The 25937-nt window shown below is 41.6% G+C and overlaps 1 protein-coding gene across 10 annotated transcripts in view; it reads left to right on the plus strand.

Moving 5' to 3' along the window:
- Positions 1 to 25937, plus strand: part of LOC131684641 (uncharacterized) — a 579369-nt gene that overhangs the window by 318300 nt on the left and 235132 nt on the right. For 2 of the 10 annotated variants that reach the window (XM_058967672.1, XM_058967673.1), the window contains one exon: positions 19694 to 20059. The exons of 7 other annotated variants lie outside the window; for them this stretch is intronic. In XM_058967672.1, the coding sequence (XP_058823655.1) occupies positions 19964 to 20059 (96 nt within the window). In that variant the 5' untranslated portion in view covers positions 19694 to 19963. The remainder of the gene's footprint in view (positions 1 to 19693; positions 20060 to 25937) is intronic. One more of the 10 variants, XM_058967674.1, reaches the window with a different exon arrangement.

Raw genomic sequence — 25937 nt, forward strand, 5'->3', positions numbered from 1 at the left:
ATTTTCAATGAGAGCATATAATATAATAGTTAGAAATAGAAGAGAAAGAAGCTAAATGATTCGGGGAGCAAGGGGTGATACTTCTGGGTATAAGAATCAGGGGAGGGAGGGTGGACAAAGATGGCAGGGAAGAAAGTTATTAACTTTCAGTTTCAGGCATCGGGAGATCAACTGCATAGGATGTAGACTCGGGTGGCCTTCATCAAGAAGAATCATGTACAGGGAGGCCGGGTGTTCTTCCTCGAGTCGGTAGGGGTTCCTCCAGACGGCTTAGATGCGGATCGGAAAGAGTTCGAGCTGCGCGTGTGATGTTCGTACTGTACGTCCCGTGTTTGTTGGCTCATTCGACAGAGATTTTTCGTGTCGCCTTGGAGTCCCATCAAACCTTCGTAGGTGTATGGTACAGATGGAAGAGAGCGTTTCTGAGAATGATAGGAAATAAGAAGGGGCAGTTAAGTTGTTATATTGATGGTTTTTACGAAGGAGTATATAAGAGACATATAGAGGACATCGCGACTTGCCAGCACATCTCGAACCAGGACGTTGGGTGGTCTTCCTCGGGCCCGGAGATGTCCATAGGCCGAGACATGGCGAAACTGTACTCGGTGCACGCCCAGACAAATATCGTGATAGCCGTCGCCACAAGCGCAGATACCACTCTCCACGAGCCCAATACGCCGGAGATGTGCATCCAGCGTATAATGGTTTGCCATGAGTAGGGACATCACACGAATGAAGTCACGACTCACATCCATCCCCTTGAACCAAGGTTTCATCGATACCTTAGGGACTATCGAATGTAACTACCTTCCTAGCTCCCGATTGTTCCACGAGGTTTGCCAACTTTCGAGGGATCTCTGATGAGTAAAACTGAAAAACTCGTGGAAGAAAATTGGTCTTTCAAAAACGTCACCTTCTATGGCACCCAGCTTAGCTAAGGAGTCCGCCTTCTCATTGCCCGGAATGGAGCAATGAGAAGGGACCCACACCAAGGTAATCTGGAAGCACTCAGTAGCTCCCGTATTTTCCCGTCAATCCCCTCAGACTAACCGAGACGATGAAGTAATGGTCTGCGGGTAATGTGTCAATGACTCCAAGGGTATACTGAATAGCAGCTAGTTCTGCGGCGTAAACTGAAGCGGGGTCACTGAGTTTGTACTGAAACAAAGGAACACTTGGGATTTTTGATGTTCCTGGAAGTGCTGGGAACTCCTTCTCTGAGCTTAATCCTCCGAGACCAGGAGCTACTTGCTTCGGTTTGATTGCAACACTTCCAATAGATGTTACTTTCGGTGTCCCGTCAAGGGACACCTTCTAGCCTTTACAAGAAACTTTAGGAGAGGAAATGTTCCTCCTCTTCCTATAACTTCTAGGCTCCCTAGTAGATGTTCCCTCAGCCTCGCCCTCGTTAGGAGGCAAGTGAGCATAGATGTTTGTTGAGGATGGTGGCGTAGCTTTCTTTAGCATTTCTACGAAAAAACGTTCGGATCGTCCCGTAAGGGAACGTTTTAGTGTATCCCCGCGTAGTTTGTACGCGGGACATGCCGAGATATCATGCAGAATCTCTGCACAGTAAGGACACTTCTCAGCATTCTTACGGCACGAATCATCCACATGATTCTCACCGCATTTTCCACAGCGGGCCTTATTGCTACAATGGGTGGCTATGTGACCCAATTGTTTACACTTGCTGCAATTCATGACCCGCGGTACAAACAGACGCACAGGCAGACGAACCTTGTGCAAGAGGACGTAATTTGGCAAAGCGGTACCAGCGAAGATCACCCATTTGATTGGGGGTACGTTTTTGAACCATCCCCCGCAACTACTACTGAGTGCAAACGCTTGCAATCAAGTATTTTCACTGGCTGAAGTATGCGGTCTCTAAAACGGTCTACCTCGTACTGCAGCAGATCCTCGCATGTCAAACTCTCATCGGTGACAACGCCTTCAGACTGTACTTGTACAGCTGGAATATACACGTGGTAGTCCTTCGGAAAGTCCTCGCAGCAAGCAATATCGTTTGCCTACTTTGAGTTAGTTAACACGACCCTGAGCCTGTCTGAGCGGACCTTTTATATTTCGGTCACAGCCGAGAACTTTTCCGTCAGATTTTTCGAAATCTGTAACAGATTCAGCGATTTTGTTTTGGGTCGAAAGAAGACCACAAAAGGGACCGGTCGAGAGCTCTGGATATTGTTTAGGACGGGGGAGAGCCTTGAGAGTCGATTCGACCTCCATTTGGCCGTCCGGAGTGGGAGCCCTCGACACCGTCAACGTATTAAATTGTATTAAAAAGGTTGATTTCACTTATCTGTATACTCGTTTCCCACGACGCACCAGTCCAGCTTATATAGCTGGCTATTGTTAAATCCTCACTATGCGAACAAAAGGTTAAGGAATGTGGCCCAACGGTTAACACACGCACAAGAGAAAATAAAAGTCCAAACCTCGAAGAGGCAGAGAATGGCAAGATAACCTTGAACGCGGATTAGTACTGTTCTTTTTCGCGCGGACCGAAAACAAAGCACTTCTATCTCGATCGAGCGATGCGTAAAGACTCCCTTTTTCAAGAATGTTATTGCAAATAGCTTGGTTGAAGATATGAATGCAACTCGTATTTGTGCATTATAGGCCATATTTCACAACAAATTCTCTTACTAACGGTTATAAGCGGTAACAATGAATTTGGGAGAACAGTTATAGGTGGCAACTAAGAATTTGGGATCTACCTTGTAGATGACGTTTACTATCCTAGTATGTACAAGTGACTTCAACGGTCAAATTTAGCTTTTGCGTATTTTAAAGTTCACTACGAAAATTCGCATCTTTCTGTGCAAACGACTCAAATAAAAATAAAAAATAACCTGTTGAAATGCGTAAAGCAAAGTGGCGAAAGCATGCTTTTACCCGCACCATGCAAGATTTGAAAATTGATTTGCTGAAAAGTATACTCGATGTCATTTACGTCACCTTTGCATACAAGGGCAGTTCAGTAATGTGATCAGGCATTGCAATTCTCTCTCACTCACGCGAGAAGAAGCTTATCCGATGTCCAACTTTTCCGAGATAAGATGAGTCGCAAAATTCTCCATCTCCACAAATAGCGTGAGAATGATTTTTCGGATAAAATTTATTTGACTTTTTCCTTCTCACCGGAGAAGGTGATAAAATTTTAATTTCGTGGAAATCAATTAAAACTTCAAAAAATACATTTAATTACAAAGAAAAGCGGCAAAGAAGTATGATAGACTTGTTTTTTCGCGTTTTGGAATAACGACAGCAAAGCAGCGAACGCAAAAAGGATACCGTGATAAACTCATTCACTCATTCTCCGGCTGTTTTACTTATCCGGAGAAATAACACGTTGTGAAATATCCGGAGAAGTTTTGTGAGTGCCATTAATTTTTCGTGTGAAAATGTGAGTTATTATTGTCGCAGCAGCAAACTATCCGGGCGCATTTACTCATATGAGCGATAAATGCAAATGCAAAAATAAATGCCTGAATGTGATTAATCGGTAATTAATTGCAAAAATCTCGCTTAACACCATTTTTATTGATGGGACATACTACTCCCTACATCCTATACTTCGGTAAAATCTCCTCCTTCCAGATCTTCAAAAGCACACTGTGGAGTGCTCTAGCCAATTCTTCTACTCTGTGTTTGAGTAGCTCACATGACAGTTGATCATTGCCAGCGGTTCAACCGTCCTATTTTTTCATGAATCTTAGGTAGATCCGGAATCTGTCGTCGACTGCGCGCGTCTCCAAGCTGATTCATGCAATACTCTTGTCGTCTACTGCTTTGCTATTTAGGTGTTCGTCATCAATCGTGAGAATTTCTGCACATTATTTATAAGGTGTATCCTGTGCGATAACCGGTTTACACAATGCCCCCGGCCTATCAGGATGTTTATGTCACCGATGACTAGCTTAACATTCCGCCATAGGCAGCTAGCTTAGACATGTTCCAGCTGTGCATCAAATGCATCTTTCTCGGCTTCGTGAGGTCAGTGCACATTGATAATGCTCTAGTCGAAGAAATGGGCTTTGATCCACACTACACACATCCTTTCGCTGATCGCCTGCCACTTGACCACGTGTTGGCGCATTTCGGCCAGCTCTTGTGCCGTCGCTCGATCCCCGCATTTCCACACCATCTGCCCCGTCTAGCAAAGCTCCTCCAATGCTACGGTTTCGATGTTGCGAGTTTTCAGTTCATGCTGTGGTGGTGTTTTTTGGGCCACTCGTAGTCCGTCACCCAATAACCCAATAACTGACACCTGCGACAGGTATTTAGTTCTGCCTACGGTAGGGTTATAGCGCCCATGCCCGCTCACACCATCCCATTTAGCTATTACTGCAGAAAACGGTAGTACCCAGTCGATCGCGGCCTACAGATTAAATGTCATCAATAGACCAGCCAACATTTTTGAAAAATCTAAGATTTTCGTCAAAACCCCCTCCAAACCAAATTTCTGGCTACGCCACTGATAATAGTTCTCACTCTTCCACGCACTTTTAATTCGCAGTAGAGGTATTTTTCACGATACAATATAGCTGAAAATTGTCACGTTACAGCTAGGAGAGAGTCATAATGTCATTGTCCCTAGAAATCTATCAACGGAAGTCAATTGTGAGTCTCGTTGGTACACTAACAAAAATTTAAATGTAATGTCTATTGATTTTGCACATAGATTTTTTGCAATTGGCTGTGGCATACAGAAACTATTGCTGGCACATAAACCTAATAGGTGTGTTCACAAGAAATATTAATCTTGCATTCACATTTCATAATTATAATGCGCATAAAACCCGACTCTATAACTATAATATATCCAGTTGGCGGTTTTATTTTGTTAAGGAGACAATAATGTGATATGAATGCTATTTTATTTTTTTTTAAATTCAGAAATAATTCTATTGACATTATTTTTCATTCTGGCGCGATTTTCATGAACGGGTATTTTTTATGCATTTTGTTGTAAGAGTTCTGCGAAAAATAATGGGTAAAACATACCCAGGTTGACGTAGAAGATCTGTATTTATTTATGGGTACGGACTCTTTACCCAGCTAATGGGTTATTCCACTTTTATTGAAAATGCGTAGTTTTCTATGCATTAATTAGTACTTTATTTTATCAGTGTAGTTCGTCAGTGCTTATCTCTCCTACCTGATAAACTGGCTTATTTATTGCCATCTTTATTGCGAGCAAAGAGAGCCATATTTATCCAGAAGAAAGACGAAGAGAGGATTGAAAATGACGCGTGTTTTTTGAAAAGGGCCAATAAGCATACTGTCAAAATTCACTTTGAAGGGAAATTCCAGACAAAAAATCAAATTTTAGACAATATAATCACATGTATAGACCAAGCATTCCAGTTATATTTTGCCATTATTGCAACTTTCCTAAAGTACGCATACAAATATAGCGAATGCAGTGGTCTTAATCATATATCGAAACTATAAATATACAAGAATCGAAAACAATTTTATATATAGACAAGATGCGCTTTTGCAACGGTTTTTCAAGTGGCAGTGTATTCATTTATAAATAGGCTTTGTAGTAGAATCAAAATACTAGGCTGAGTGGAAATGAATCACGTGAAGGGGAAATGAATCAATGAATTGATCGAACGTAAATAATAAACTTTCGTTGTGCAATTTAGTAACAAACATTCGCCTCAAACATTAAACCCTAGCGCATAAAGCAAAATGAATCAACGCTGATGATGATGAGCTCGCATGTACAAACTATTTTGTGTACGAATAATTATACATAAAAGTGTGCTGGAAACGAGCACAATACAAAAGATAGCATAGTGTTTGAATGGACAAGCTCAGTCGCATTCACTGGGTAGCGTACCTCCACAGGCAGTGTAAGGGACTTCTAACTCAGCTACACTGGCTGTGAAAACACACAGCGCAGTGATCTGTTTCGCCTGTCGTTCAACAGGCAACTGAGCTGGTCCTGCGAAATCCGTCCGTTTAAATAGTCGATGATGACGTCATTCATAGAAGCGTAGCGCGCTAGGTACACTAATCTGTCGTGCTGGACTAGGGAAGCGCTATCTTCTGTGTGTAAATGCGCGATATTTTGACTGGGTTGTTCTTGATTTAAATTTTTAATGCCATGATATAAAAAATCTTTGGGTTTATCTATTGGAATCTATTCTTAGGAGTATTTCGGGGCGACATGCGCAAAAAAATTGAAAATTTATCGTGAGATGGCTGAATTATATGCGTTCAAAATTAGACCACTTTTCGTTACATACCATTTTTGTAGGATTTGCAACGTGCACCCCTATATCGAAAACAAAGACGTAGACCTACGTCAAAATACTCGAGAAATAACGAAATGTATGCAAGAGAAGCATGACAAATTTTTGCATATTTTTGTCTTGTTCCGGTAACATGATGCTGCCATTTGCATTGCTGCGTTCTGGTCAGCAATACACGGCAATGTTAAAAAACGGTACAGTGAAGTTAATTTAAAATTCACTGTTTATGCCATTTAATAGATTGATGTATCTATGTTTTTAAAACGATTTTGAAATCCTCGATTTAGGTTAAGGGGTTACACCGCTGTAGAGCACGAAAATATAGGCTTATTTTGAGAATTTTTTATTGCTCAATGAAAAGGTCAATCGACATCTTGTTGAATGGGATTTATAATATAAGTATTGAATCAAACAAAATTTTTTCGAGCAATTTCATCACAAGATGGCGGCTCTGCAGCTTTTTTTACCTTATGCGCGTTTTGCCTTTCTCAATAGAAAGGTATTGCAATTGCTCTGAAAACCGACTTTTTAACGGAGGCCCGGAGGGCCGAGTGACATATACCATTCGATTCAGTTCGTCGAGTTCGGCAAATGTCTGTGTGTGTATGTGTGTGTGTGTGTATGTATGTGTGTGTGTATGTGCGTCTGTGTGTGTGTGTGTACGCGAACACAATCTCACTCACTTTTCTCAGAGATGGATGAACCGATTTTTACAAACTTAGTCCCAAATGAAAGGTGCAACGTTCCCATAGGCTGCTATTGAATTTCTAATGGATCCGACTTCCGGTTCCGGAATTACAGGGTGATGAGTACGATCACGCAGAAAATGTCGATTTTAAGAAATTCTGCAATGAATGTATAATGGTGAAATTTTTTCCAAAATGTGACCACAACTGCTTCGATTTGTAGTACTAGGTCATTAACAGCCATTCAAAGTCTCTTTGGTCACATTGGCCACCATCATCGGTTCCGGAAGCCACGGCGGAAGTATCCAAATTCAGACTAACAGTCACATCGGTTTCTCGGAGGTGGCTAGACCGAATCAACCAAACTTAGTCTCAAATGAAAGATGTTGCGTCCCCGTAAATGGCTATTAAAGTTTATCCCCAACCGACTTCCGGTTCCGGAGTTACGGGTTGTGGCGTGCGATCACATAGCAAATTGTGATTCAAACCGATACCCCGATGGAAGCAAAAAAGGTAAAAATTTCGCTAAAATGTCTCTCAAATAACTTAACTTTACAGTTCTAGGTCACCGACGGCCAAACAAACTTTCGTTGACTACATTGACCACCATAGACGGTTCCGGAAGTGCCCGGGAAAAGCGGCCATCTTTCATAACTAGCAAACTCATATCAGTTTCTCGGAAATGGTTGGGCCGATTTTCACAAACTTAGTCCCAAATGATAGCTATATTATCCCCACAGATGTCTGTAACATTTCGCACGGACCGCTTGTATGGTTCCGGAAATATAGACTGAACGGTCCGGTCACACATGAAATTCCCATATAAGCCGGAACTCAAAATTTTTTTCAAAGGGGGAACCCCATGAAATTTCAGAAATCGAATTCGTATTTTTGATGCCAAACATCTTTAAAATGCATGAAACGTCGAGATTTTATGTTATCACGAATTTTTTTTTTTTTTTTGGAAATCGACTTTTTGGGACTTTGCCGATTTTGCACCTTTTTGCCTTTCTCAATAGAAAGGTATTGCAATTGCTCTGAAAACCGACTTTTTAACGGAGGCCCGGAGGGCCGAGTGACATATACCATTCGATTCAGTTCGTCGAGTTCGGCGAATGTCTGTGTGTGTGTATGTATGTGTGTATGTATGTATGTGTGTGTGTATGTGTGGATGTGACCAAAAATATCACTCATTTTTCTCAGAGATGGCTGAACCGATTTTGACAAACTTAGTCTCAAATGAAAGGTGCAACGTTCCCATAGGCTGCTATTGAATTTCTAATGGATCCGACTTCCGGTTCCGGAATTACAGGGTGATAAGTACGAACACGCAGAAAATGTCGATTTTAATAAATTCTGCAATGAATGTATAAAGGTGAAAAATTTTCCAAAATATGACCACAACTGCTTCGATTTGTAGTATTAGGTCACTAACATCCATTCAAAGTCTATTTGGCCACATTGACCACCATCCTCGGTTTCGGAAGCCCCGGCGGAAGTATCTAAATTCAGAATAACAGTCACATCGGTTTCTCGGAGATGGCTAGACCGATTCGACTAAACTTGGCCTCAAATGAAAGGTATTGCGTCCCCGTAAATGGTTATTTAATTTCATCCCGATCCGACTTCCGGTTCTGGAGTTACAGGTTGTGGCGTGCGATCACATAGCAAATTGTGATTCAAACCGATACTCCGATGAAAGCAAAAAAGGTAAAAATTTCGCTAAAATGTCTCTCAAACAACTTAAATTTGCTGTTCTAGGTCACCAACAGCCAAACAAACTTTCGTTGACTACATTGACCACCATAGACGGTTCCGGAAGTGCCCGGGAAAAGCGGCCATCTTTCAAAATTTACGAACTCACATCAGTTTCCCGGAAATGGTTTGGCCGATTTTCACAAACTTAGTCCCAAATGATAGCTATAATATCCCCACAGATGTGTACAAAATTCATACGGATCGCTTATATGGGTCCGGAAATATAGACTAAATCGTCACGTCACATATGAAATTCCCATATAAGCCGGAACTCAAATTTTTTTTTCAAAGGGGGGACCCCATGAAATTTCAGAAATCAAATTCGTATTTTTGATGACAAACATCTTTAAAATGCATGAAACGTCGAGATTTTATGTTATTTCGAAAAATTTTTTTTTAAAGATCGACTTTTTGGGACTTTGCCGATTTCGCACCTCTTTTCAGTTCAATATTACCGTGGCTGTTTTTTCTTTTTCAAAATTTTAGATCTCGAATAATGATTTATTTTCCTGTATATAGTTGTCATGTGATGTATAATAATAAAATGTAATATATGCATTTAAAAGCTTTTAATGAATATAAACAACGCACACATTCTCGTGATTCATGATTGAGAAAGGCACAATTGCACCGCTAGGTGGATTAAAATAGGTTTTTTAAAAGGGGTCCGCGGCCGTGATTTTTAACCTAGCGCCAAAAACTAAAGTTTTTCTGATTCCTTATGTCAATAGCGACGTACGTAGGATTTTTTCGATATTTTGATTTTGACGCGGAATGGCGCACTTTTGAGCGAAAAAACGTCGAAAATGTCATAAAAATAAAGCTTACATCTTTTGAAATATTTGTATCTGTTGCTGTTCTGCAAAACACGAAAAATGCCATATAAAATTATTTATTTGCTTCAGATGATTATGTCGTCTATGGAACAGAAATCTGACATTTTAGCCTGGTGGGGCTTGTTATATCATCCTACCCACCTTCTTTACTAACCATGCATATGGAAGACCTACTTTGCTGAAAATGAAGTAATCCAAATTATCAGCACGATTACCCAATCAAGCCTGAAATACCAAAAGTCCAGTAATTTTAATTAATAAGAATTACAATTAGTTACTTCCTATAGTCTGCGATCTGTCTGATAATGAATTGACCATTATAAATTTACAAATTGAACATGATACTGGATGCAGACAGTGAATCTTCAGGACAACGAAATCCGGTGTAAATCATATCTCAAAATTTCTTGGAACAATCGTTTTGAATTTTGCACAGTTCTTCTTCACATCATTGCCCAGGTAACTGCAAGAGCTTTTTGCAAACTGCTTAGTATTATTATTTTACAATAACATGTTAATCGTTGTTTTAGCAATAATCGGACTTTGATTTTAAAGTGCTACGAAAAAATCGAAAATCGACCAAAAAATAAAAGCTCCCTTAAGTACTTGTGAAATGTTGTGAAAAACAACTGTGCAAATGTCTCAACGTTTGGTCCTAAGCCAAGACATGACAATAGAGGGGGTCGTTTTTGTTCCAATTTTACGTCAGAATGTTCCAGCTCCTGGTTGATTCTGATTTTTTGCACCGTACGCAATGTTACTGCAGGGGCTTTGACGCAATCGGCCGTTCTATGGATAAGAAATTCCATAAAACATGTGACACTTGAGCTTGAGCTTGAGCTTGTGCGACCACCGCTGGCTGCTACTCCTTTATCGATCGGGACTAGCTGAAGTTGCACAGGGAATCAGTAGATAATTATGCTTGGGATTAGCGAAACATCTTTCAATGTGCAACTCCTGGTAATCCTAAAGTGTTTCTGATCAATACCGGCGCCGGCCAGGCCCGAACGTAGATCGCGGAAGGAAAGGGAAGGAATTGTTGGTCGGATACTTGCTTTTGCTAGAGGCCGTATATACACTCCACAAGTATCACAGGAGGAGGATATTTTTGTTAGTAGAGTATAGAAGTTGGATATACTTCTTCTTTACCGACGCCAGAGAGGTGATTCCACTACCTGAGCTAGATATCAATCCACCAATTTCATGGACCGGAGACCAACGGCTTTACTTCCCTTCCGAAGGAAGACGTGACCACAGATTTTTTCACCTCAGAAAAATCTCAACGACCTCGGCTGGAATTGAATCCAGGCCAACTGGAATGAGTGGCGGTCACGCTTACCACTCAACGTATAGTAACAGTAATGTGCTAAAAACATCATTTGGTACGTATTAGACAAAGGGGATATAAAAGGCGGTAATATAAGAGAGTTAGTATTGGGCAATCTTTGCGTGACATAATTTATGAATGGCCCACAATACCACTTTTCCAATTTGCTGAAATTTATGTAGATTAACGGACCCCTTCAAACTCATTATTTATGGTTCATTTTATATAGCCCACAACACTCCCGACAGCCGGCTGTCCGGAGTTCAAGTTGTTTTTAATGAACTCGATAAACGATTATCCAGAACTAAACGCCTTCGCATCTAGAACATTTACGGATCCTACAGTCAATAAAGTATTCTAACTCCTTATGCATGAAAATATATTCTCAGTCGCATCGCTTGCTTGAGGTGAATCCTGACTAACAACCCACCCACTACCCAATCCGTGGTACTTATGGGAGTGTCACTGAGTGGGGACCTCCCGTTAAGTAAGTACCACATCAACACTTCCTTTCTCATATCCCAAGTTACGGTAAAGATGGTCGTGGCCCGCAATGGTACACGGTTAACTTTCACAGTACCAAGCTAAAAATTTTCTGAAAATTTTGTTTAAATTGTGCTCTCATTTCGTCAATTTTTGACCGAATTGGATGGAACTGGCTTTGAAAGATCTGGAATTTAGTCCAGTTTCTATATACCGAGTAGTGTTCAAATCCGTGGGCCGGTTCCGGAACTAATCCGAATTCCCTTGGGGTATATCCGGCATCCCAGTGGGGTGACGGACGAGTTTTGAAGAAACATCCCGTAAATTTAAGTAATTGTATTTTGAAATGTGCTACATATGACAATTTCCCATTGATCCTTCACAATAGACATGAATTGGACCAATCTTGGCCACCTGTTCCGGGAGAACCTAAGAAAATGTATATATTTTTCTATCATTCCAGCGATTTCGGTTCATAGCTTTATACGAAATGCGAAGTTCTTCCAATCATACGGTTCTACAGCTCCCTCAAGGCCATTCCGGCACCGGTTCCGTACGGATGGACATTTGACGCCATTTTGAAAACCAAGATGGCAGCTTCCGGTTACCACAAAATAGTGAAAACCACCATCAATATGGGTGTTATTTGAAAGAGAACGGCCAGCAAAAGCCGGAAATTGATAATTGACGCCATTTTGAAAAGCAAAATGGCGATTTCCGGTTACCACAAAACAGTGAAAAGCATCATCAATATGGGTGTCATTCGAAAGGGAGTGATCAATAGAAGACAGAAATTGATTTTGACGCCATTTTCAAAACCAAGATGGCGGTTTCCGGTTATCACAGTGCAGTGCAAACCACCACCAATAATGGCGTCATTGTAAAGCGCTAGCGATCAGCAAAAGCCAGAAATTGGTTTTTGACGCCAATTCGAAAACCAAAATGGCGGGTTCATGTTCCAAAGAAACAGTGAAAACCGTCATCGATATGGGTGTCATTTGAAAGGGGTGTGTCAGCAGGAGACGGAAATTGATGATTGACGCCATTTTGAAAACCAAGATGGCGGCTGCCGGTTTCCAAAAACCAGTGAAAACTACCATCAATATAGGTGTTATTTGAAAGGGATTGGTGAGAACCAACCAATATGGTGGCTTCCGGTTACTACAAACAACAGTGAAAACCATAAGTATGGGTGTCATTTGAAAGGGGTGGTCAGTAGATGTAGTGGTGGCGGTGGTACTACCACGTTTGTAACAGGAACACTCTCCATAGCACTGAGCAATCTTTACACGACAAGCATGACGTGTTCAAGCATTACTCTCTGACCATACTCAGCATGCTACTGTACGAAGGGCCAAAAAGGAATTGCGTGGTCGGAAAGTGACTTCGCTTACATGTACTACGGAAGCTTTTGCTTCCAATAACAAGCCCATATAAGCCAATTACAATGCAAGCCATTGTTATAAAAAGTAGCCTCAATAGGTGGGGAGAAAATCCTGCGCAATGTTCACGAAATGTTAGCAACAAGAATCTGGCTACTCCACTCTTCCTGCCCAAATCGTTTCAATCAGGTGGCTTGATGGTCCCTCTCAATTCCCATGTATTCTATGTAAGGGTCATTCCACGCGCAGTGATCAAGGCACGTGTAATCGACCTTCACGGATTTGAATCAAATTTGGAGGAATTGCTCATCTAGGGCCAATATATAAAAACCCAAATTTTTGTGTCTATTCAATCATCCCTCGGGCAATGGGAGCACCCCCCCCCCCCTCCCCGTTTTGGCAAATTGTCAAAACCCTTGATTTCCTTTTGAACATATTTCCGGTTCTATTTACTCTAGAACCAAACTGTAAGATGGGTTTTGAAGAAAATTGTTCAAGGAGTTTAGAAAATATATTAGTTATTGGCGGCAGTGCTGCCAACTATCCGATTTTTTCAGCCAGATAGCAAATCAGCGATATTTTGAAGCAAAAAACGCTATTTCCCATATAAAATCTCAGGCGCACAACAATAAAAAAACTAACTTAAGTATTCTAAGTTCACACATAATTTATCGTGAAGTAGACGAGAAATTATGAAAAATTACGTTTTTGGTTGCTTTTTAGTAGATCAGGGTCAACTTTTATGACTGTTTGAAGATTTTCTCAATTTTGGCCAATAAAAATGGATTTTTTTATGAGAAAATTCGAGTTCTTCCCTTCAAAACAGTGCATGTCAGGATGCGCTCAAATTATATTGACATTATAAGTGTTTTTTATGTAAAAATATCTACAGAACACGATGGCATTAGAATCTTCAAAATTAAAATATTTGTTATAAGAAAAAAAACTTTTAATATTTAACTGAAAAAAATCGCATAGTTGGCATCACTGCCGCGAAAAGTTAAGCTCCTTGAGCAATTTTCTTCAAAAACCATTTTTCGAATGGATTCTATAGTAAATAGAACCGGTGATATTTGTAGAAGACACCTAATTTCTATCTCTCTCCGTTGAAAAGTTAGTGTTGGCGCCATCTATGCGGTCACAGGTGGCACTAAAATTTTCTAACCAAGACATAACTCGTATTATGTATTGCAATTCTTCCGAACATACTATTCAGCTAAATCTAACCATTATTCTACAAAAATGTTTAGTTTGTTAGAACCTAGTACCGATACACTACCACGCACTGCTAGGCCCCATGCAAAACTGACTCAGACACCACTTCGCTAAAAGTTTAACTTCTTTTAACAAAGCCGAATTGACTAGCAGTCTTCGACAAAGTTGTACACAATTAAATTATATTTCTTATTTTCACTTACAGTCATAATTCGATGCATACTGTGCCACCTAGCGGTGAAAATGCGAGCTAGTGGGTTTTCTTCATATAAATTGTCGAAAAATCCCATACAAACTTCAGGCACGTTGGTCCGGTAGCTAGACTTGTCCGATTTGCTTCAAATTTAGAGCAAGTACTCCTGGTGGGACTAGGAATCGACTCAGAGGTAGGCCGATAGGGGTCACGTCCTTACAATCGTCGAACGGTTTTGTGTAATCAGATAGGTGTACTAATTTTTGTTTTAAGTTTGTATACAAGAAACAAAGGGGTTGGATAGGCAACCGCTCTCCTCTTGCTGCAATAAGTGTGCTGGATATGCTACACATAGCTATGCGGCGGTACGGTTTTTTGGTGTTGGTGTTTGTTTTTTCGTGTCGTGGAGAAGGCGGCCGTCGAGGTTTTTAGATAGTGACGGACCACGGCATCGAACAGACGCCCCGAGTTTTTTTGTTTTTCCGGGACAGTTTCCAGCCACAATAACCAGTGCGGTGAAGTGCGCGTGTGCGACGGTGACAATCCCGTTCGAAAAGTGCCGACCCGTGGTTCGGGTACTCAAGTGTTTTGGTGTCGGGTCGCCGGAAAAGGAAGCTAAGCGCCAAGGAGCAACTCGCTTCCCCGGCTAAGTATAAAGGACCCAGAAGACGCCTTTCCGCTCTCGCTGTGAAGGATCAGCCGAACGAGCCTAGCTCTCCTTCACAGCTAAGCTTCAAGGAGAGCGAAGCAGGGTGGCCAAAGGTGCTCCCTGGGAAGTACACTGCGGTGACTTCTGGGATCTCTCGCGGGGAGCGAGTAGATCCGGCGATAATTCGCCATCGTCGCTAGGGAGGTTCCAACAAAGGAGCCAAGCTCACATCCCTAGCTAAAAGTCAAGGACCGCTGCCGGCGCAGCCAACGACACCAGCAGGAGAACGCGGCCGTTGTGTTCTCGGCCGGTCGGAAGAAGCAGCTGATCAACTTCATCGACAGAGTGCAGCAAAGAGGAGATTTGGTGGAATAAAAGTCGGTAAATCTATTAGTTTATTTACCTTTTTTTGTTGTGAAACGAAAATCCGTAATTCTGTAAAAACACCTAGGCCGCCCTGAAAAGAAGGGTACGCCGTGCAAACAAGAACCCGAATAGTGGAAAACCCTTACTTACAAAGTAAAGAAAAAAGTAGGCAACCGCGGCATCTCAGTCGCCGTCGTTCCCCCAGCACATTATTCAGCAGCGGCTCACGAGTCAAAACTTCTTGATATCATCCACTGCTTTAATTGAGGCCAGCAATCACTCCATAAACGATTAAGTCATCGAAGAAGCCCCACACACCTGCACGTATGTATACCACACTTTGAAGCCGACACCGACACCAACCACGAACGCGTGAATCAACAAATACATCTCCAATGCAACGCACGATCACGATCCGCAGTATTGAACGAGGAAATACACATGTCCAAATCGAAAATTATTATTATAATAATATTGCCGATGGACAGTCCATGTGAACATCGGCTAGAATGAACTAATCTTGTTGAGATCTGCGTTCAACATATTGACAACAATATGATTTAATTCGGTTATTCTCGCATAGTAATGACTACGAAATGGGAGCAAGTTTTAAAAGTTTCGCTGAACTATATTGAAAATTAGTCTAAATCTGTACCTTTTGAGTCACGAAGAAACTTAGTTGTCTGTCACAACAGCACATACTTATTGTTGGTGTGAAAAATTGCTACTTGGGTGACCGTTCATTTCTAAATAAAACCCATACCGATGATGATTTTGACTATTTTGTGGTACCACCATCTTGCTTTCCAAAATGGCGTCAATCAATATCCGTATCTGCCGACCATCCACTCGCAAATGACTTCCATCTTGATGACAGTCTTCACTGTTTTGTGGAAACCGGAAGCCGCTATCTTGGTTTTCAAAATGGCGTCAATCATCAATTCCCGTCTTCTACTGATCACCCCGTTTCAAATGCCACCCATACTGACAATGGTTTTCATTGTTTCCTTGGAACAGGAAGCCACCATCTTGGTTTTCAAAATGGCGTAAACAATCAATTTTCGTCTTTTGCTGACCACCCGCTTTACAATGACACCATTACTGACGGTGGTTTTCACTGCCTTGTGGAAACCGGAAGCCGCTATCTTTGCTTAGAAAATGGCGAAAAAATCAATTTCTGTCTTCTATTGACCCCCCCCCCCCCCTTTTGAATGACACTCATATTGACAATACTTTTGACTGTTGTGGTAACCGGAAACCGCCATCTTGGTTTTGAAAATGGCGTCAATTATAAATTTCCTCCTTCGAATAACACCCATATTGATGGTTGTTTTCACTGTTTTGTGGTAACCGGAAGCTACCATCTTAGTTTTCAAGTGACAATCTCTTTTCTAATGACACCCATATTGATGACGGTTTTCACTGTTTCTTTGGAACAGGAACCCGCTATTTTGGTTTTCGAATTGGCGTCAAAAATCATTTTCCGGCTTTTGCTGATCGCTAGCGCTTTACAATGACGCCATTATTGGTGGCGGTTTGCACTGCACTGTGATAACCGGAAGCCGCCATCTTGGTTTTGAAACTGCGTCAAAAATCAATTTCTGTCTTCTATTGACCACTCCCTTTCGAATGACACCCATATTGATGATGCTTTTCACTGTTTTGTGGTAACCGGAAATCGCCATTTTGCTTTTCAAAATGGCGTCAATTATCAATTTCCGGCTTTTGCTGGCCGTTCTCTTTCAAATAACACCCATATTGATGGTGGTTTTCACTATTTTGTGGTAACCGGAAGCTGCCATCTTGGTTTTCAAAATGGCGTCAAATGTCCATCCGTACGGAACCGGTGCCGGAATGGCCTTGAGGGAGCTGTAGAACCGTATGATTGGAAGAACTTCGCATTTCGTATAAAGCTATGAACCGAAATCGCTGGAATGATAGAAAAATATATACATTTTCTTAGGTTCTCCCGGAACAGGTGGCCAAGATTGGTCCAATTCATGTCTATTGTGAAGGATCAATGGGAAATTGTCATATGTAGCACATTTCAAAATACAATTACTTAAATTTACGGGATGTTTCTTCAAAACTCGTCCGTCACCCCACTGGGATGCCGGATATACCCCAAGGGAATTCGGATTAGTTCCGGAACCGGCCCACGGATTTGAACACTACTCGGTATATAGAAACTGGACTAAATTCCAGATCTTTCAAAGCCAGTTCCATCCAATTCGGTCAAAAATTGACGAAATGAGAGCACAATTTAAACAAAATTTTCAGAAAAATTTTAGCTTGGTACTGTAAAGTTTGAAAAGTAGTACCAATTTTTGAGTTCCAGTAGCACTCAGTTTCTGGTTCTATTCCAGCTGTCACGAATTGGGTACTTTTTCGATTAGGAAACTTGGTTAAAACACTAAGTGGTTATTGAATTTCAGAGAGTCGACAATTTTGGTTTGCATCTCCACAAGCACTGGCTGTAGGCTTAGGGGTGGTAAGGTAAGTGTAGATGTTTGTTTACATTTTTCATTCAATTACCTTTGTATTCATTTTAGCCCCAAAATGAGTTCCAGAATAATCTTCTTGGTGAGATTTACTCGACTAGAACGACACAGTAGCAGTAGTAAAGTACATCATGAGGGCATACTTTGGCAGTGCAGCTATAATGAACCTGTGTCCTATTTTAATTTAATAAGAAATCATTTAAAATGAGTGTGATTTCTCATTTATTAAAATCCTAAAAAAAATTTCAATGATTTTTGTTTTCCTGATTTTTTTTTAAATGGGTATATTTTTACTCATTTTCAATTTATTTTAATACAATAAAATTGGGTATAAAATTACCTAGTTTTTTACGTAATCCAATTTTACCCATGTTTGGATATGCCATGTGTACCCATATAACGAGTTTTCCCAGTTTTATGGAGATGGATAATATAAAACCCATTAATGGGTATATTATTTTAACCGTGTAAGGAGCCAACAACGAACATGATGAAAATAGTGTTAGGCCAAATCGAATGAGCTGGCAAACCACTGGTTAATTCGTCTACATGTAAATTGTCACGTAACATGAATGTATCAAACAAGTATGCACAAGCAGAGGGTCATTTTGTAATGTAACAGTCACTCATTTCTACCAAAGACCAGCGTGTGACATATCACACTTAGATCACAACGATGTCAATGATATGACTTTGATGGATTCAATTGGTGAAGATTGCCATAAATCTATTTCCGATCACCCCTACCCGCTAAAGTAAATAACAAAAAACTCAGGTCAACCCCAAAAAGTACCTTCGTCAACCTACGTATTTCGGTCCCACCATCATTATCCATCGACGTACTTGGCAAAGGAAGGAGGCCCAGTGGGAAAGCCAGATTGTAAATCTAATTTGTATGAAGATGTACCAACAACTACCGGTGGCGGTCCTCGTTTATAACTATGGATCTTGAGCAGCATTGCCAAGCCGGCGTAGAATATGACACAGCAAAACGGATGACGTGAAATTCGAACGTTAATGGCGGAAAAGCTATTTTTAGCGCATCGAGTGCCTCGTGCAGATATGAGCTTCGACATGAATGGTTACGAGGCAAGCGAACAGTGAAATGGTGAAGCGAATAAACAATTCTAGATCTTCAACGGCCATTGGTGGCACAATGTGCACTCAAGTTCTAATTTGAATGTGAAAGCTTTATTCATATGAAGACACGTTATATTTCGCTATGCTATAGTTATATTTCGTTTTTACGGTTCATTTTCATTGGAAGTTAGAATACGACTGTGAATAAAGCAATGGTCAGATAAGCTCTGTTTATCGGAAAATCGTTTAATTGTAATAACTGCATACTCTTATGCTCAAAATAGTTTCCATCTTTTAGTACAATTAGTAGCCGTCAGAAACGAAAACAAACCAATCCAAAATTGGATTTAGGTAAATTTCCAAGGTCCACAAGCTTGCACCCAAGTCAACTAGTCGATTCAGCCTAATTATATGATTAGCTTATATCAAAACAACTAATTACTATTCAGTAAAATCAATAGAAGAAAACTTTCTTTCTAAGTGTGTATTCGTTTTCTGTGCCTCCGTCCAAATCAACACGAACCCTTGAAGCACTGATTTTTTCCAGGTTTTCGTGTTTTTCCCAAATAAAGCTAGTAAGTCACGCCCTTTGTCTTTCCATGTTTCTTTTGATAATACTAATTAATTAAAATGGAAGAACATGGGGTGAACACAAGTACACATACCCTATAGCATTGACCTTCCTCATCAATTAACCTTGCACGTAAAGAGTCGTATAAAAATGTTCATCTCACTAATGTAATTAATTGAAGTTTCGCTCGATTCGACCCTCGTATTTTCTCCGTTTGCACCCTCACTTTCTTTCACTCTATATCAACCTTTACCTACATTCCTCAAATTCTGAATATTTCCGTCGCCTCGAACGCAATGCCATGTGGCGTTCGTTGTACATAGCACTCTACTTTTTCTCATAAACTCTTTCTCTACTCGTAGGTGAATGCTCGGGCCCTTGTGCTACTACTGCCACTACTACTACTACTACTACTACCACTTCTTCCTCTACTCACCTTTAGTACGCTACTATCTCTCTAACAAACTCGTAGACCAGTGCGCTGCCGGAGGGGAACGGTCGCAAAGATTCCTAATCTAATCAGGGCGAAAGTTTTCCGCACAGCTCCACCCCAGTAGTCCTGGGGAAAGCGGCAAGCCCCACCGGACCGAGCAACAACAATCCGAAACATACAGACACAATAACCGGGCGCGATGGAAGTTGGACGAAAGATAAAGTTTCTCCTTCCGGCGACCATCCGTGAGGTGGCCGGCAGCGGTGGTGGCGGCGGCGGCGGCTGCGGTGGCAAGGTAGTAAGAAGTTGCAAGTTCTTCACCCTTCTCCCTGTCCGTTGGTTTTGCTGCTAGTTTATCTGTTCCAACCACAATCACGATAAGTCAATTCTTCCTCGCTCCCCCGCCCCCTGTTCAATCCGCATAAACGTTTCAATCCGCACCCGCTTCCGAAGTGATCGTCTCTCGTTTTGCGCCGCTGTATTGGTCGGCAGTGTGTCGTTTCTGATTTCGTGTGTGTTCATGAAGTAATTGTCACCATACTATTTGTCCTTACTATGTACAAAATACCGAGCACTTCCATTCCAAGATTATAAGTGTTAAAGATTTCGTTAGTAATTACCATTTCTTCGTATTCCTTTCACTTAGATTGACCCTTAGCGAGTACTGTTATTGATGACAACGCTTTAGATTTGAAAATTTATATTCATATATGGCGAACTGTAATATTTTGTTTATAGATTTGTTTTAATTCACTGACTTAAAATGTTTCAGCTAAGTATTACTTTACAGTGAAAATCGCTATTAATTCACTACTATGGTAAGGGGGAAATGGTGGTAAATTGGACGCATTAAGCGAAGAAGTTATTTTTAACTGCTCAGTAATTGAGATGTAACCCATAAAAACTGTTTTGAATTCACCTAGCAGTGTCTTGTGTCTTCCGTTAAGTTTTTATGTTATTGCCACCATTTACTTAATAAGATTCATTAGATGCCGTTTATATATATAGTTGTATGATATCAAACGATGGACAATTTGAGATATGCTGTCCAATGAGTTGTATCCGTCAAGGACCTTGGTGTCATTCTCGACTGTAAGCTACGCTTTACCGCACATTACTCTTCCGTTCTGGCTAAAGCCTACGCTGTACTTGGACTCATCAAACGCAACACTCGTGATTTCAATGATGTGTATTGTCTAAAAACACTATACATTACACTGGTACGCAGTATTCTAGAATATGGTGTTACTATTTGGGCTCCGTATCACACCGTATCGTATCGAACGGGCACAGAAGAACTTTATCAGGTTTGCACTTCGTCGGTTACCCTGGCCAAACCGTTTCCAGCTTCCTCCATATGAAGATCGCTGTATCCTCATCAATCTCCCTACGCTGCGAAACAGACGGATCTTTCTGCAACGACTTTTCATTTTCGACCTTCTGACGGACAACATAGAGTCTCCTGCGCTTCTAGCCAAACTCGACCTCAACGTTCCGGGAAGACCTTTCGGAGAATTGATTTTTTCCGACGCTCAACACATCGCACGCAGTACGGCCAGAATAATCCTTAGGATGTTTTGCTGTCAACTCTTCAATAGTGTCTATCATTTGTTTGATTTTAATATTAGTAAAGAATCGTTTAAATTAAAAATAGGATTAAGTTAGTGTTTAGTCTAAGTCTGTGCGATGTAACTTTTTTTAAATCGAAGACAATACAATACAATGGTAGGGTAACAGAGGTATTTCGGACAGCTATACGAAGTCATAAAAAATCTGAAAAATATATCAGGTCAAGAAATGCGACTCCATCTTTAATTTTCGAAATTTAGTGTTCCAAACCGTTCAATAAAAATATTTAATCGGGAAATGTAACAAATCTGGAAGGCGAATTTCTCTAATTTTCGACCGTAAACAAACCATATTTTGCACCATCATTTTTCCTTTGAGTCTCTGTTGAAAACATATTTTGGGCCGATCTTAAAACATATTTTGGACAACCTTAATGTTCGCATATTTTACTTTTTATGATGAATTCGCACATGATTAACTTTTGAACTTTTTCAAATTTAAAGTAAATATGCAAAGAGATGCCTGAGCTAATTGAGAGCATGTCGAAGATGGTAAAACTAATATATTTTGGGAAAATCAAAATAACAATTTTAATAGATTTGATCCTTTATAATAACTTAAAAACATCTTCTTATATGTCTTACCAGCTAATAGCCATTTTTTAAAAAGCCACAAAAGATAATCTGAATAGGGGTCACAGTGGCAAAGTTTCCCGAAAGAAATGTTTAATTTTAATTTAAATTACACCCAAAATCCGACGGGTATGTTCCTATTACTTTTGGGTAAAATTCTATTGCCTTTTCGGTAACAGACCACGCAGTTGCGCATCGCGGTATTAAGTCCATATTACCGCAAAGGTAATAAACTGCCCAGAAAAATAATAAATTTTTGAAAACTCAATCTGGCCAACCCTGAGCCGATTTCTAGTCCCAACAGGAGTACTTGCTCCAAGTTTGTATGGGACAAGTCTAGCTACCGGACCAACGCTCCTAAAGTTGGTATGGGATTTTTCGACAATTTACATGGAGAAAACCCACTAACTCGCATTTTTACCACTAGGTGGCACTGTATGCATCGTATTATCGCAGAATTATAGTAAATAATACGAGTTATATTTTGGTTAGAAAATTTTAGTTCAAGCTGTGACCGCATAGAGGGCGCCAACACTAACACTACACTAACTATTCATAGAATAGAATAGAATCATAGTGCATCACACAACCAAACAATTTTTTAGTATGTGTCAACCTCGCCTTTGTTCGTTTGTAAGATAATACGGTCGATTCCTATGCTAGTGTTAGTATCGAATTAAACTAACCGTTATTGTGGGAGATTTCTGCCGGAATTCAGGCTGGAGTCTTCCCCAATATTGGCAGAAATTAGCCGGAGTTACGGATTTTTCAGCTGGGTAGGTTGGATAGTAAAATAACAATTTTAAAATCGATACGATGCTTTGTACTAGTTCTGATCTAAATGTAAAAAAAAATTCAAGAAAACCCTAAGACGGGAAAAATATACAGAACCCAAAAGTCACAGGGAACGGGTTTGGGCTGCAATCACCCGGCCCGCTAAAAACAATTGCTCTTGCCCAGAACCTAATTCCTCCCCGGCACTACCTTGCATTACTTCGGGGAGGGATTTTTATGTGCATAGCACCCACTGTAATTCAACTATTTAGTAGTTTGTTCCTTCAGTAGGGTTACAGCCCTACTCCTCGACGTACCACTAGTTTTCCACCATACACACAGACTGGCAATTTCTGCATGGCAGTCGGAAAGCTAACTGTGAGTCGAGACTTAGTGCTCCTCCCCTATAAAGACAATCTGGGCGGCAAACTTTGGATGTCTAATTCACCGAGCCCTTAGACTACCTTATGCCATTCAGCATCACAACTCCCTTCTCGTACAATTTAGCGCCATTTACTTGTTGAGCTTCCCGACTTGTTCGCGAACTACTCGGTCTAGTCCCCCACGGTGGACTTAGCCTACTCCGACGGATAGTTCCCCGACAAGAGAAGTTCTCCCGAAACCGAGCCAACCAGCCAAGTGTCGAGGTCAGTTCGGCGACTCCGGTGGAGCAGAGCGTCCGGTTTGCTGGTGCCTCGACGACCCGCGACTGGTGGTTTCTAGTCGCTGTCTACTCTGTCTAGTCCCCGGCGGTGAATCTAGCTTACGCCGACGGAGAGTTCCCCGGCGAAGGAAGTTCTCCCGATACTGATTTTTCTTTGGTTTTAGCACAACAACTTCTTAAGCCCTTTGGCCCCTCTTCCATTTCGCTCTACTTTCCCGATAAGCCATTCAGCTCCCGCCTTCGCTTGTTCGCGAACTACTCGGTCTAGTCCCCAACAATGGATCTAGCCTGTTCTCCTGAAACCGAGCGGTAAATATCTCCTGATATAGATGTACGTTTCTGTGAGCCATTTAGCTCTCCGCGTCGTCCCGATCAACTTGATCTAGTCCCCGGCGGTGGATCTAGCCTACTCAATGGACCATCCAGTAGGTGCCGAGGTCTATCCGGCGACTCAGGGTGGAGCGTAGCTTCCGGTTCACCAGCGCCCCAACGACCCACTGCTAGCTGTGCGACGCGGTCTACTCAGTCTAATCCCCGGCGGTGGATCTAGCCTACTCACGAGATACCCGGTAGGGTGTCGAGGTCGGTCTGGCGATTCCGGTGAAGCTTGACGTCCGGTTCACAGGCGCCCCGACGACCCAAACTCGGTGCTACGTCACGTACTACTCAACTGGTCCTCGGCAGTGGACCCAGTCTACTCAGTTGGAGAGTTCCCCGGCGGCGGAATTGCTGTCGAAATTCGATTTGTGGCTTCTTATTGGTCCCTTCGCCACTTTCTCTGCAGCTCGGAGAGTATGCTCGCAACCACTCTGTTGACAGCGTCCCAGGTATGTCCGTCGTGGCACATCTCTTCGACCGTATTGTCCACTGTCATACCAGGTATACCCCTACGAGCTTCTTCGAACCTAGGGCATTCGAAGACCACGTGTTCCGGTGTCTCCTGCACAGTCACACACTCCGGGCAAAGGGGTGACGAAGCATGTCCAAACCGATGCAAGTACTTCCGCAAGCATCCGTGCCCGGACAAAACTGCGTCAAATGGAAGTTCACCTCTCCATGCTTCCCATGCACCCAAGTCGACACATTTGGGATGAGTCCGTGGTCCACCTTCCTTTCTCCGCGTTGTCACACTCCTGCTGCCATTTAGCCAACGAGTCCGCTCGGACCAGTCTCCTAGCATTACGTGCATTTCTCCGATGGTAGCATTCCACGTACTCCGCCAGGGTGATGCAGGTGGGGATCATCCCGGCGATAACGCATACTGCCTCCGACGATATTGTTCTGTAGGCACTCGCGACTCGTATGGCCATCAGCCGGAATCTCCTGTTCAACTTTTCACGGTTCCGCTTGGTTTTCAGCGCAGCAGTTCAGGCAGGAACTCCATAACGGAGTATCGATGTAAACAGTAGATAGCTGACGTCTCGTGCTGCTTCTCGGGCCGCCGACGTTTGGCATGATTCTCGCTATTGCGTTCGTTGCCTTCGCCTAAACTCGTAAATAAACTTTCCGAAGTAACTCGAATCAAATCGTCAACAGAAAATCGTATCAGTATCCAATAAGCCAGCACCATCTCCTTTACACAACGAAACAATCAGTGCCTATCTAATCGTCAATCGCACCCGCACTGCCGCTTGCCAGAGGAAAACTTACCAAAGAGCACACGCCAGTTACAACTTCATTGTATAAACCACAGTGCACTCTGGAACGCGCGCCGTGGTGAATTTATCTGTACAGGCACCTGGCGCCACATATAATTTAAAGAGCAAGAGAGCGCGGTTGTCTCGCACTAAACCACCCCATCGCCAATGCATTTATTCAGCTCCAAAAGAAGGAGCTTTCTGCTTTTTCTGTGGTGTCATTATTGTGTCTTCCGTGTCTATTTTTTGGGCCATTTTTCAGTTTTTTCATTGAATTGGTTTAGCCTTTGAGATGTCTTGCACTGATATTGTCCTATGCTAATTTGAGCGATTCTCTGAGTCCTGCCACTATGTAGTATGTGTTATCAAAAACATCGCGAAACATTAAGTTATAAGAAATGTATCATCACACTGTTAGGTGGATTAAAAGCGTTTTGCCTTTCTCATATAAAAAGGTTATGCAATCGGTCGGAATTTCGACTTTTTAACCGAGGCCCGCAAGGCCGATCTGTTATACCATTCGACTCAGTTCGTCGAGATCGGAAAATATCCTTATGTGTGTGCGTGTGTGTGTATGTATGTATGTATGTATGTATATATGTATGTATGTATGTATGTGTGAAACAATCTCACCGATTTTTCTCAGAGTTGGCTGAACCAATTTGCACAAACTTTGTCTCAAATGAAAGGTACAACCTTCCCATAGGTTGCTATTCAATTTTTTGCTAATCCGACTTCCAGTTCCGGAGTTACGGGTTGAAGAGTACGATCACACAGCAAATTCCTATATAAACTGGTACCACCATGATGTCCAAATCATGATATACATGTTAAAATGAGTGCAAAATTACTTGGATTTGCGTTTCTAGATCATTAATGACCCATCGAAATTGCTTT

This window comes from Topomyia yanbarensis, chromosome 2 (genome assembly GCF_030247195.1).
Source record: "Topomyia yanbarensis strain Yona2022 chromosome 2, ASM3024719v1, whole genome shotgun sequence".
Lineage (NCBI taxonomy): Eukaryota > Metazoa > Arthropoda > Insecta > Diptera > Culicidae > Topomyia > Topomyia yanbarensis.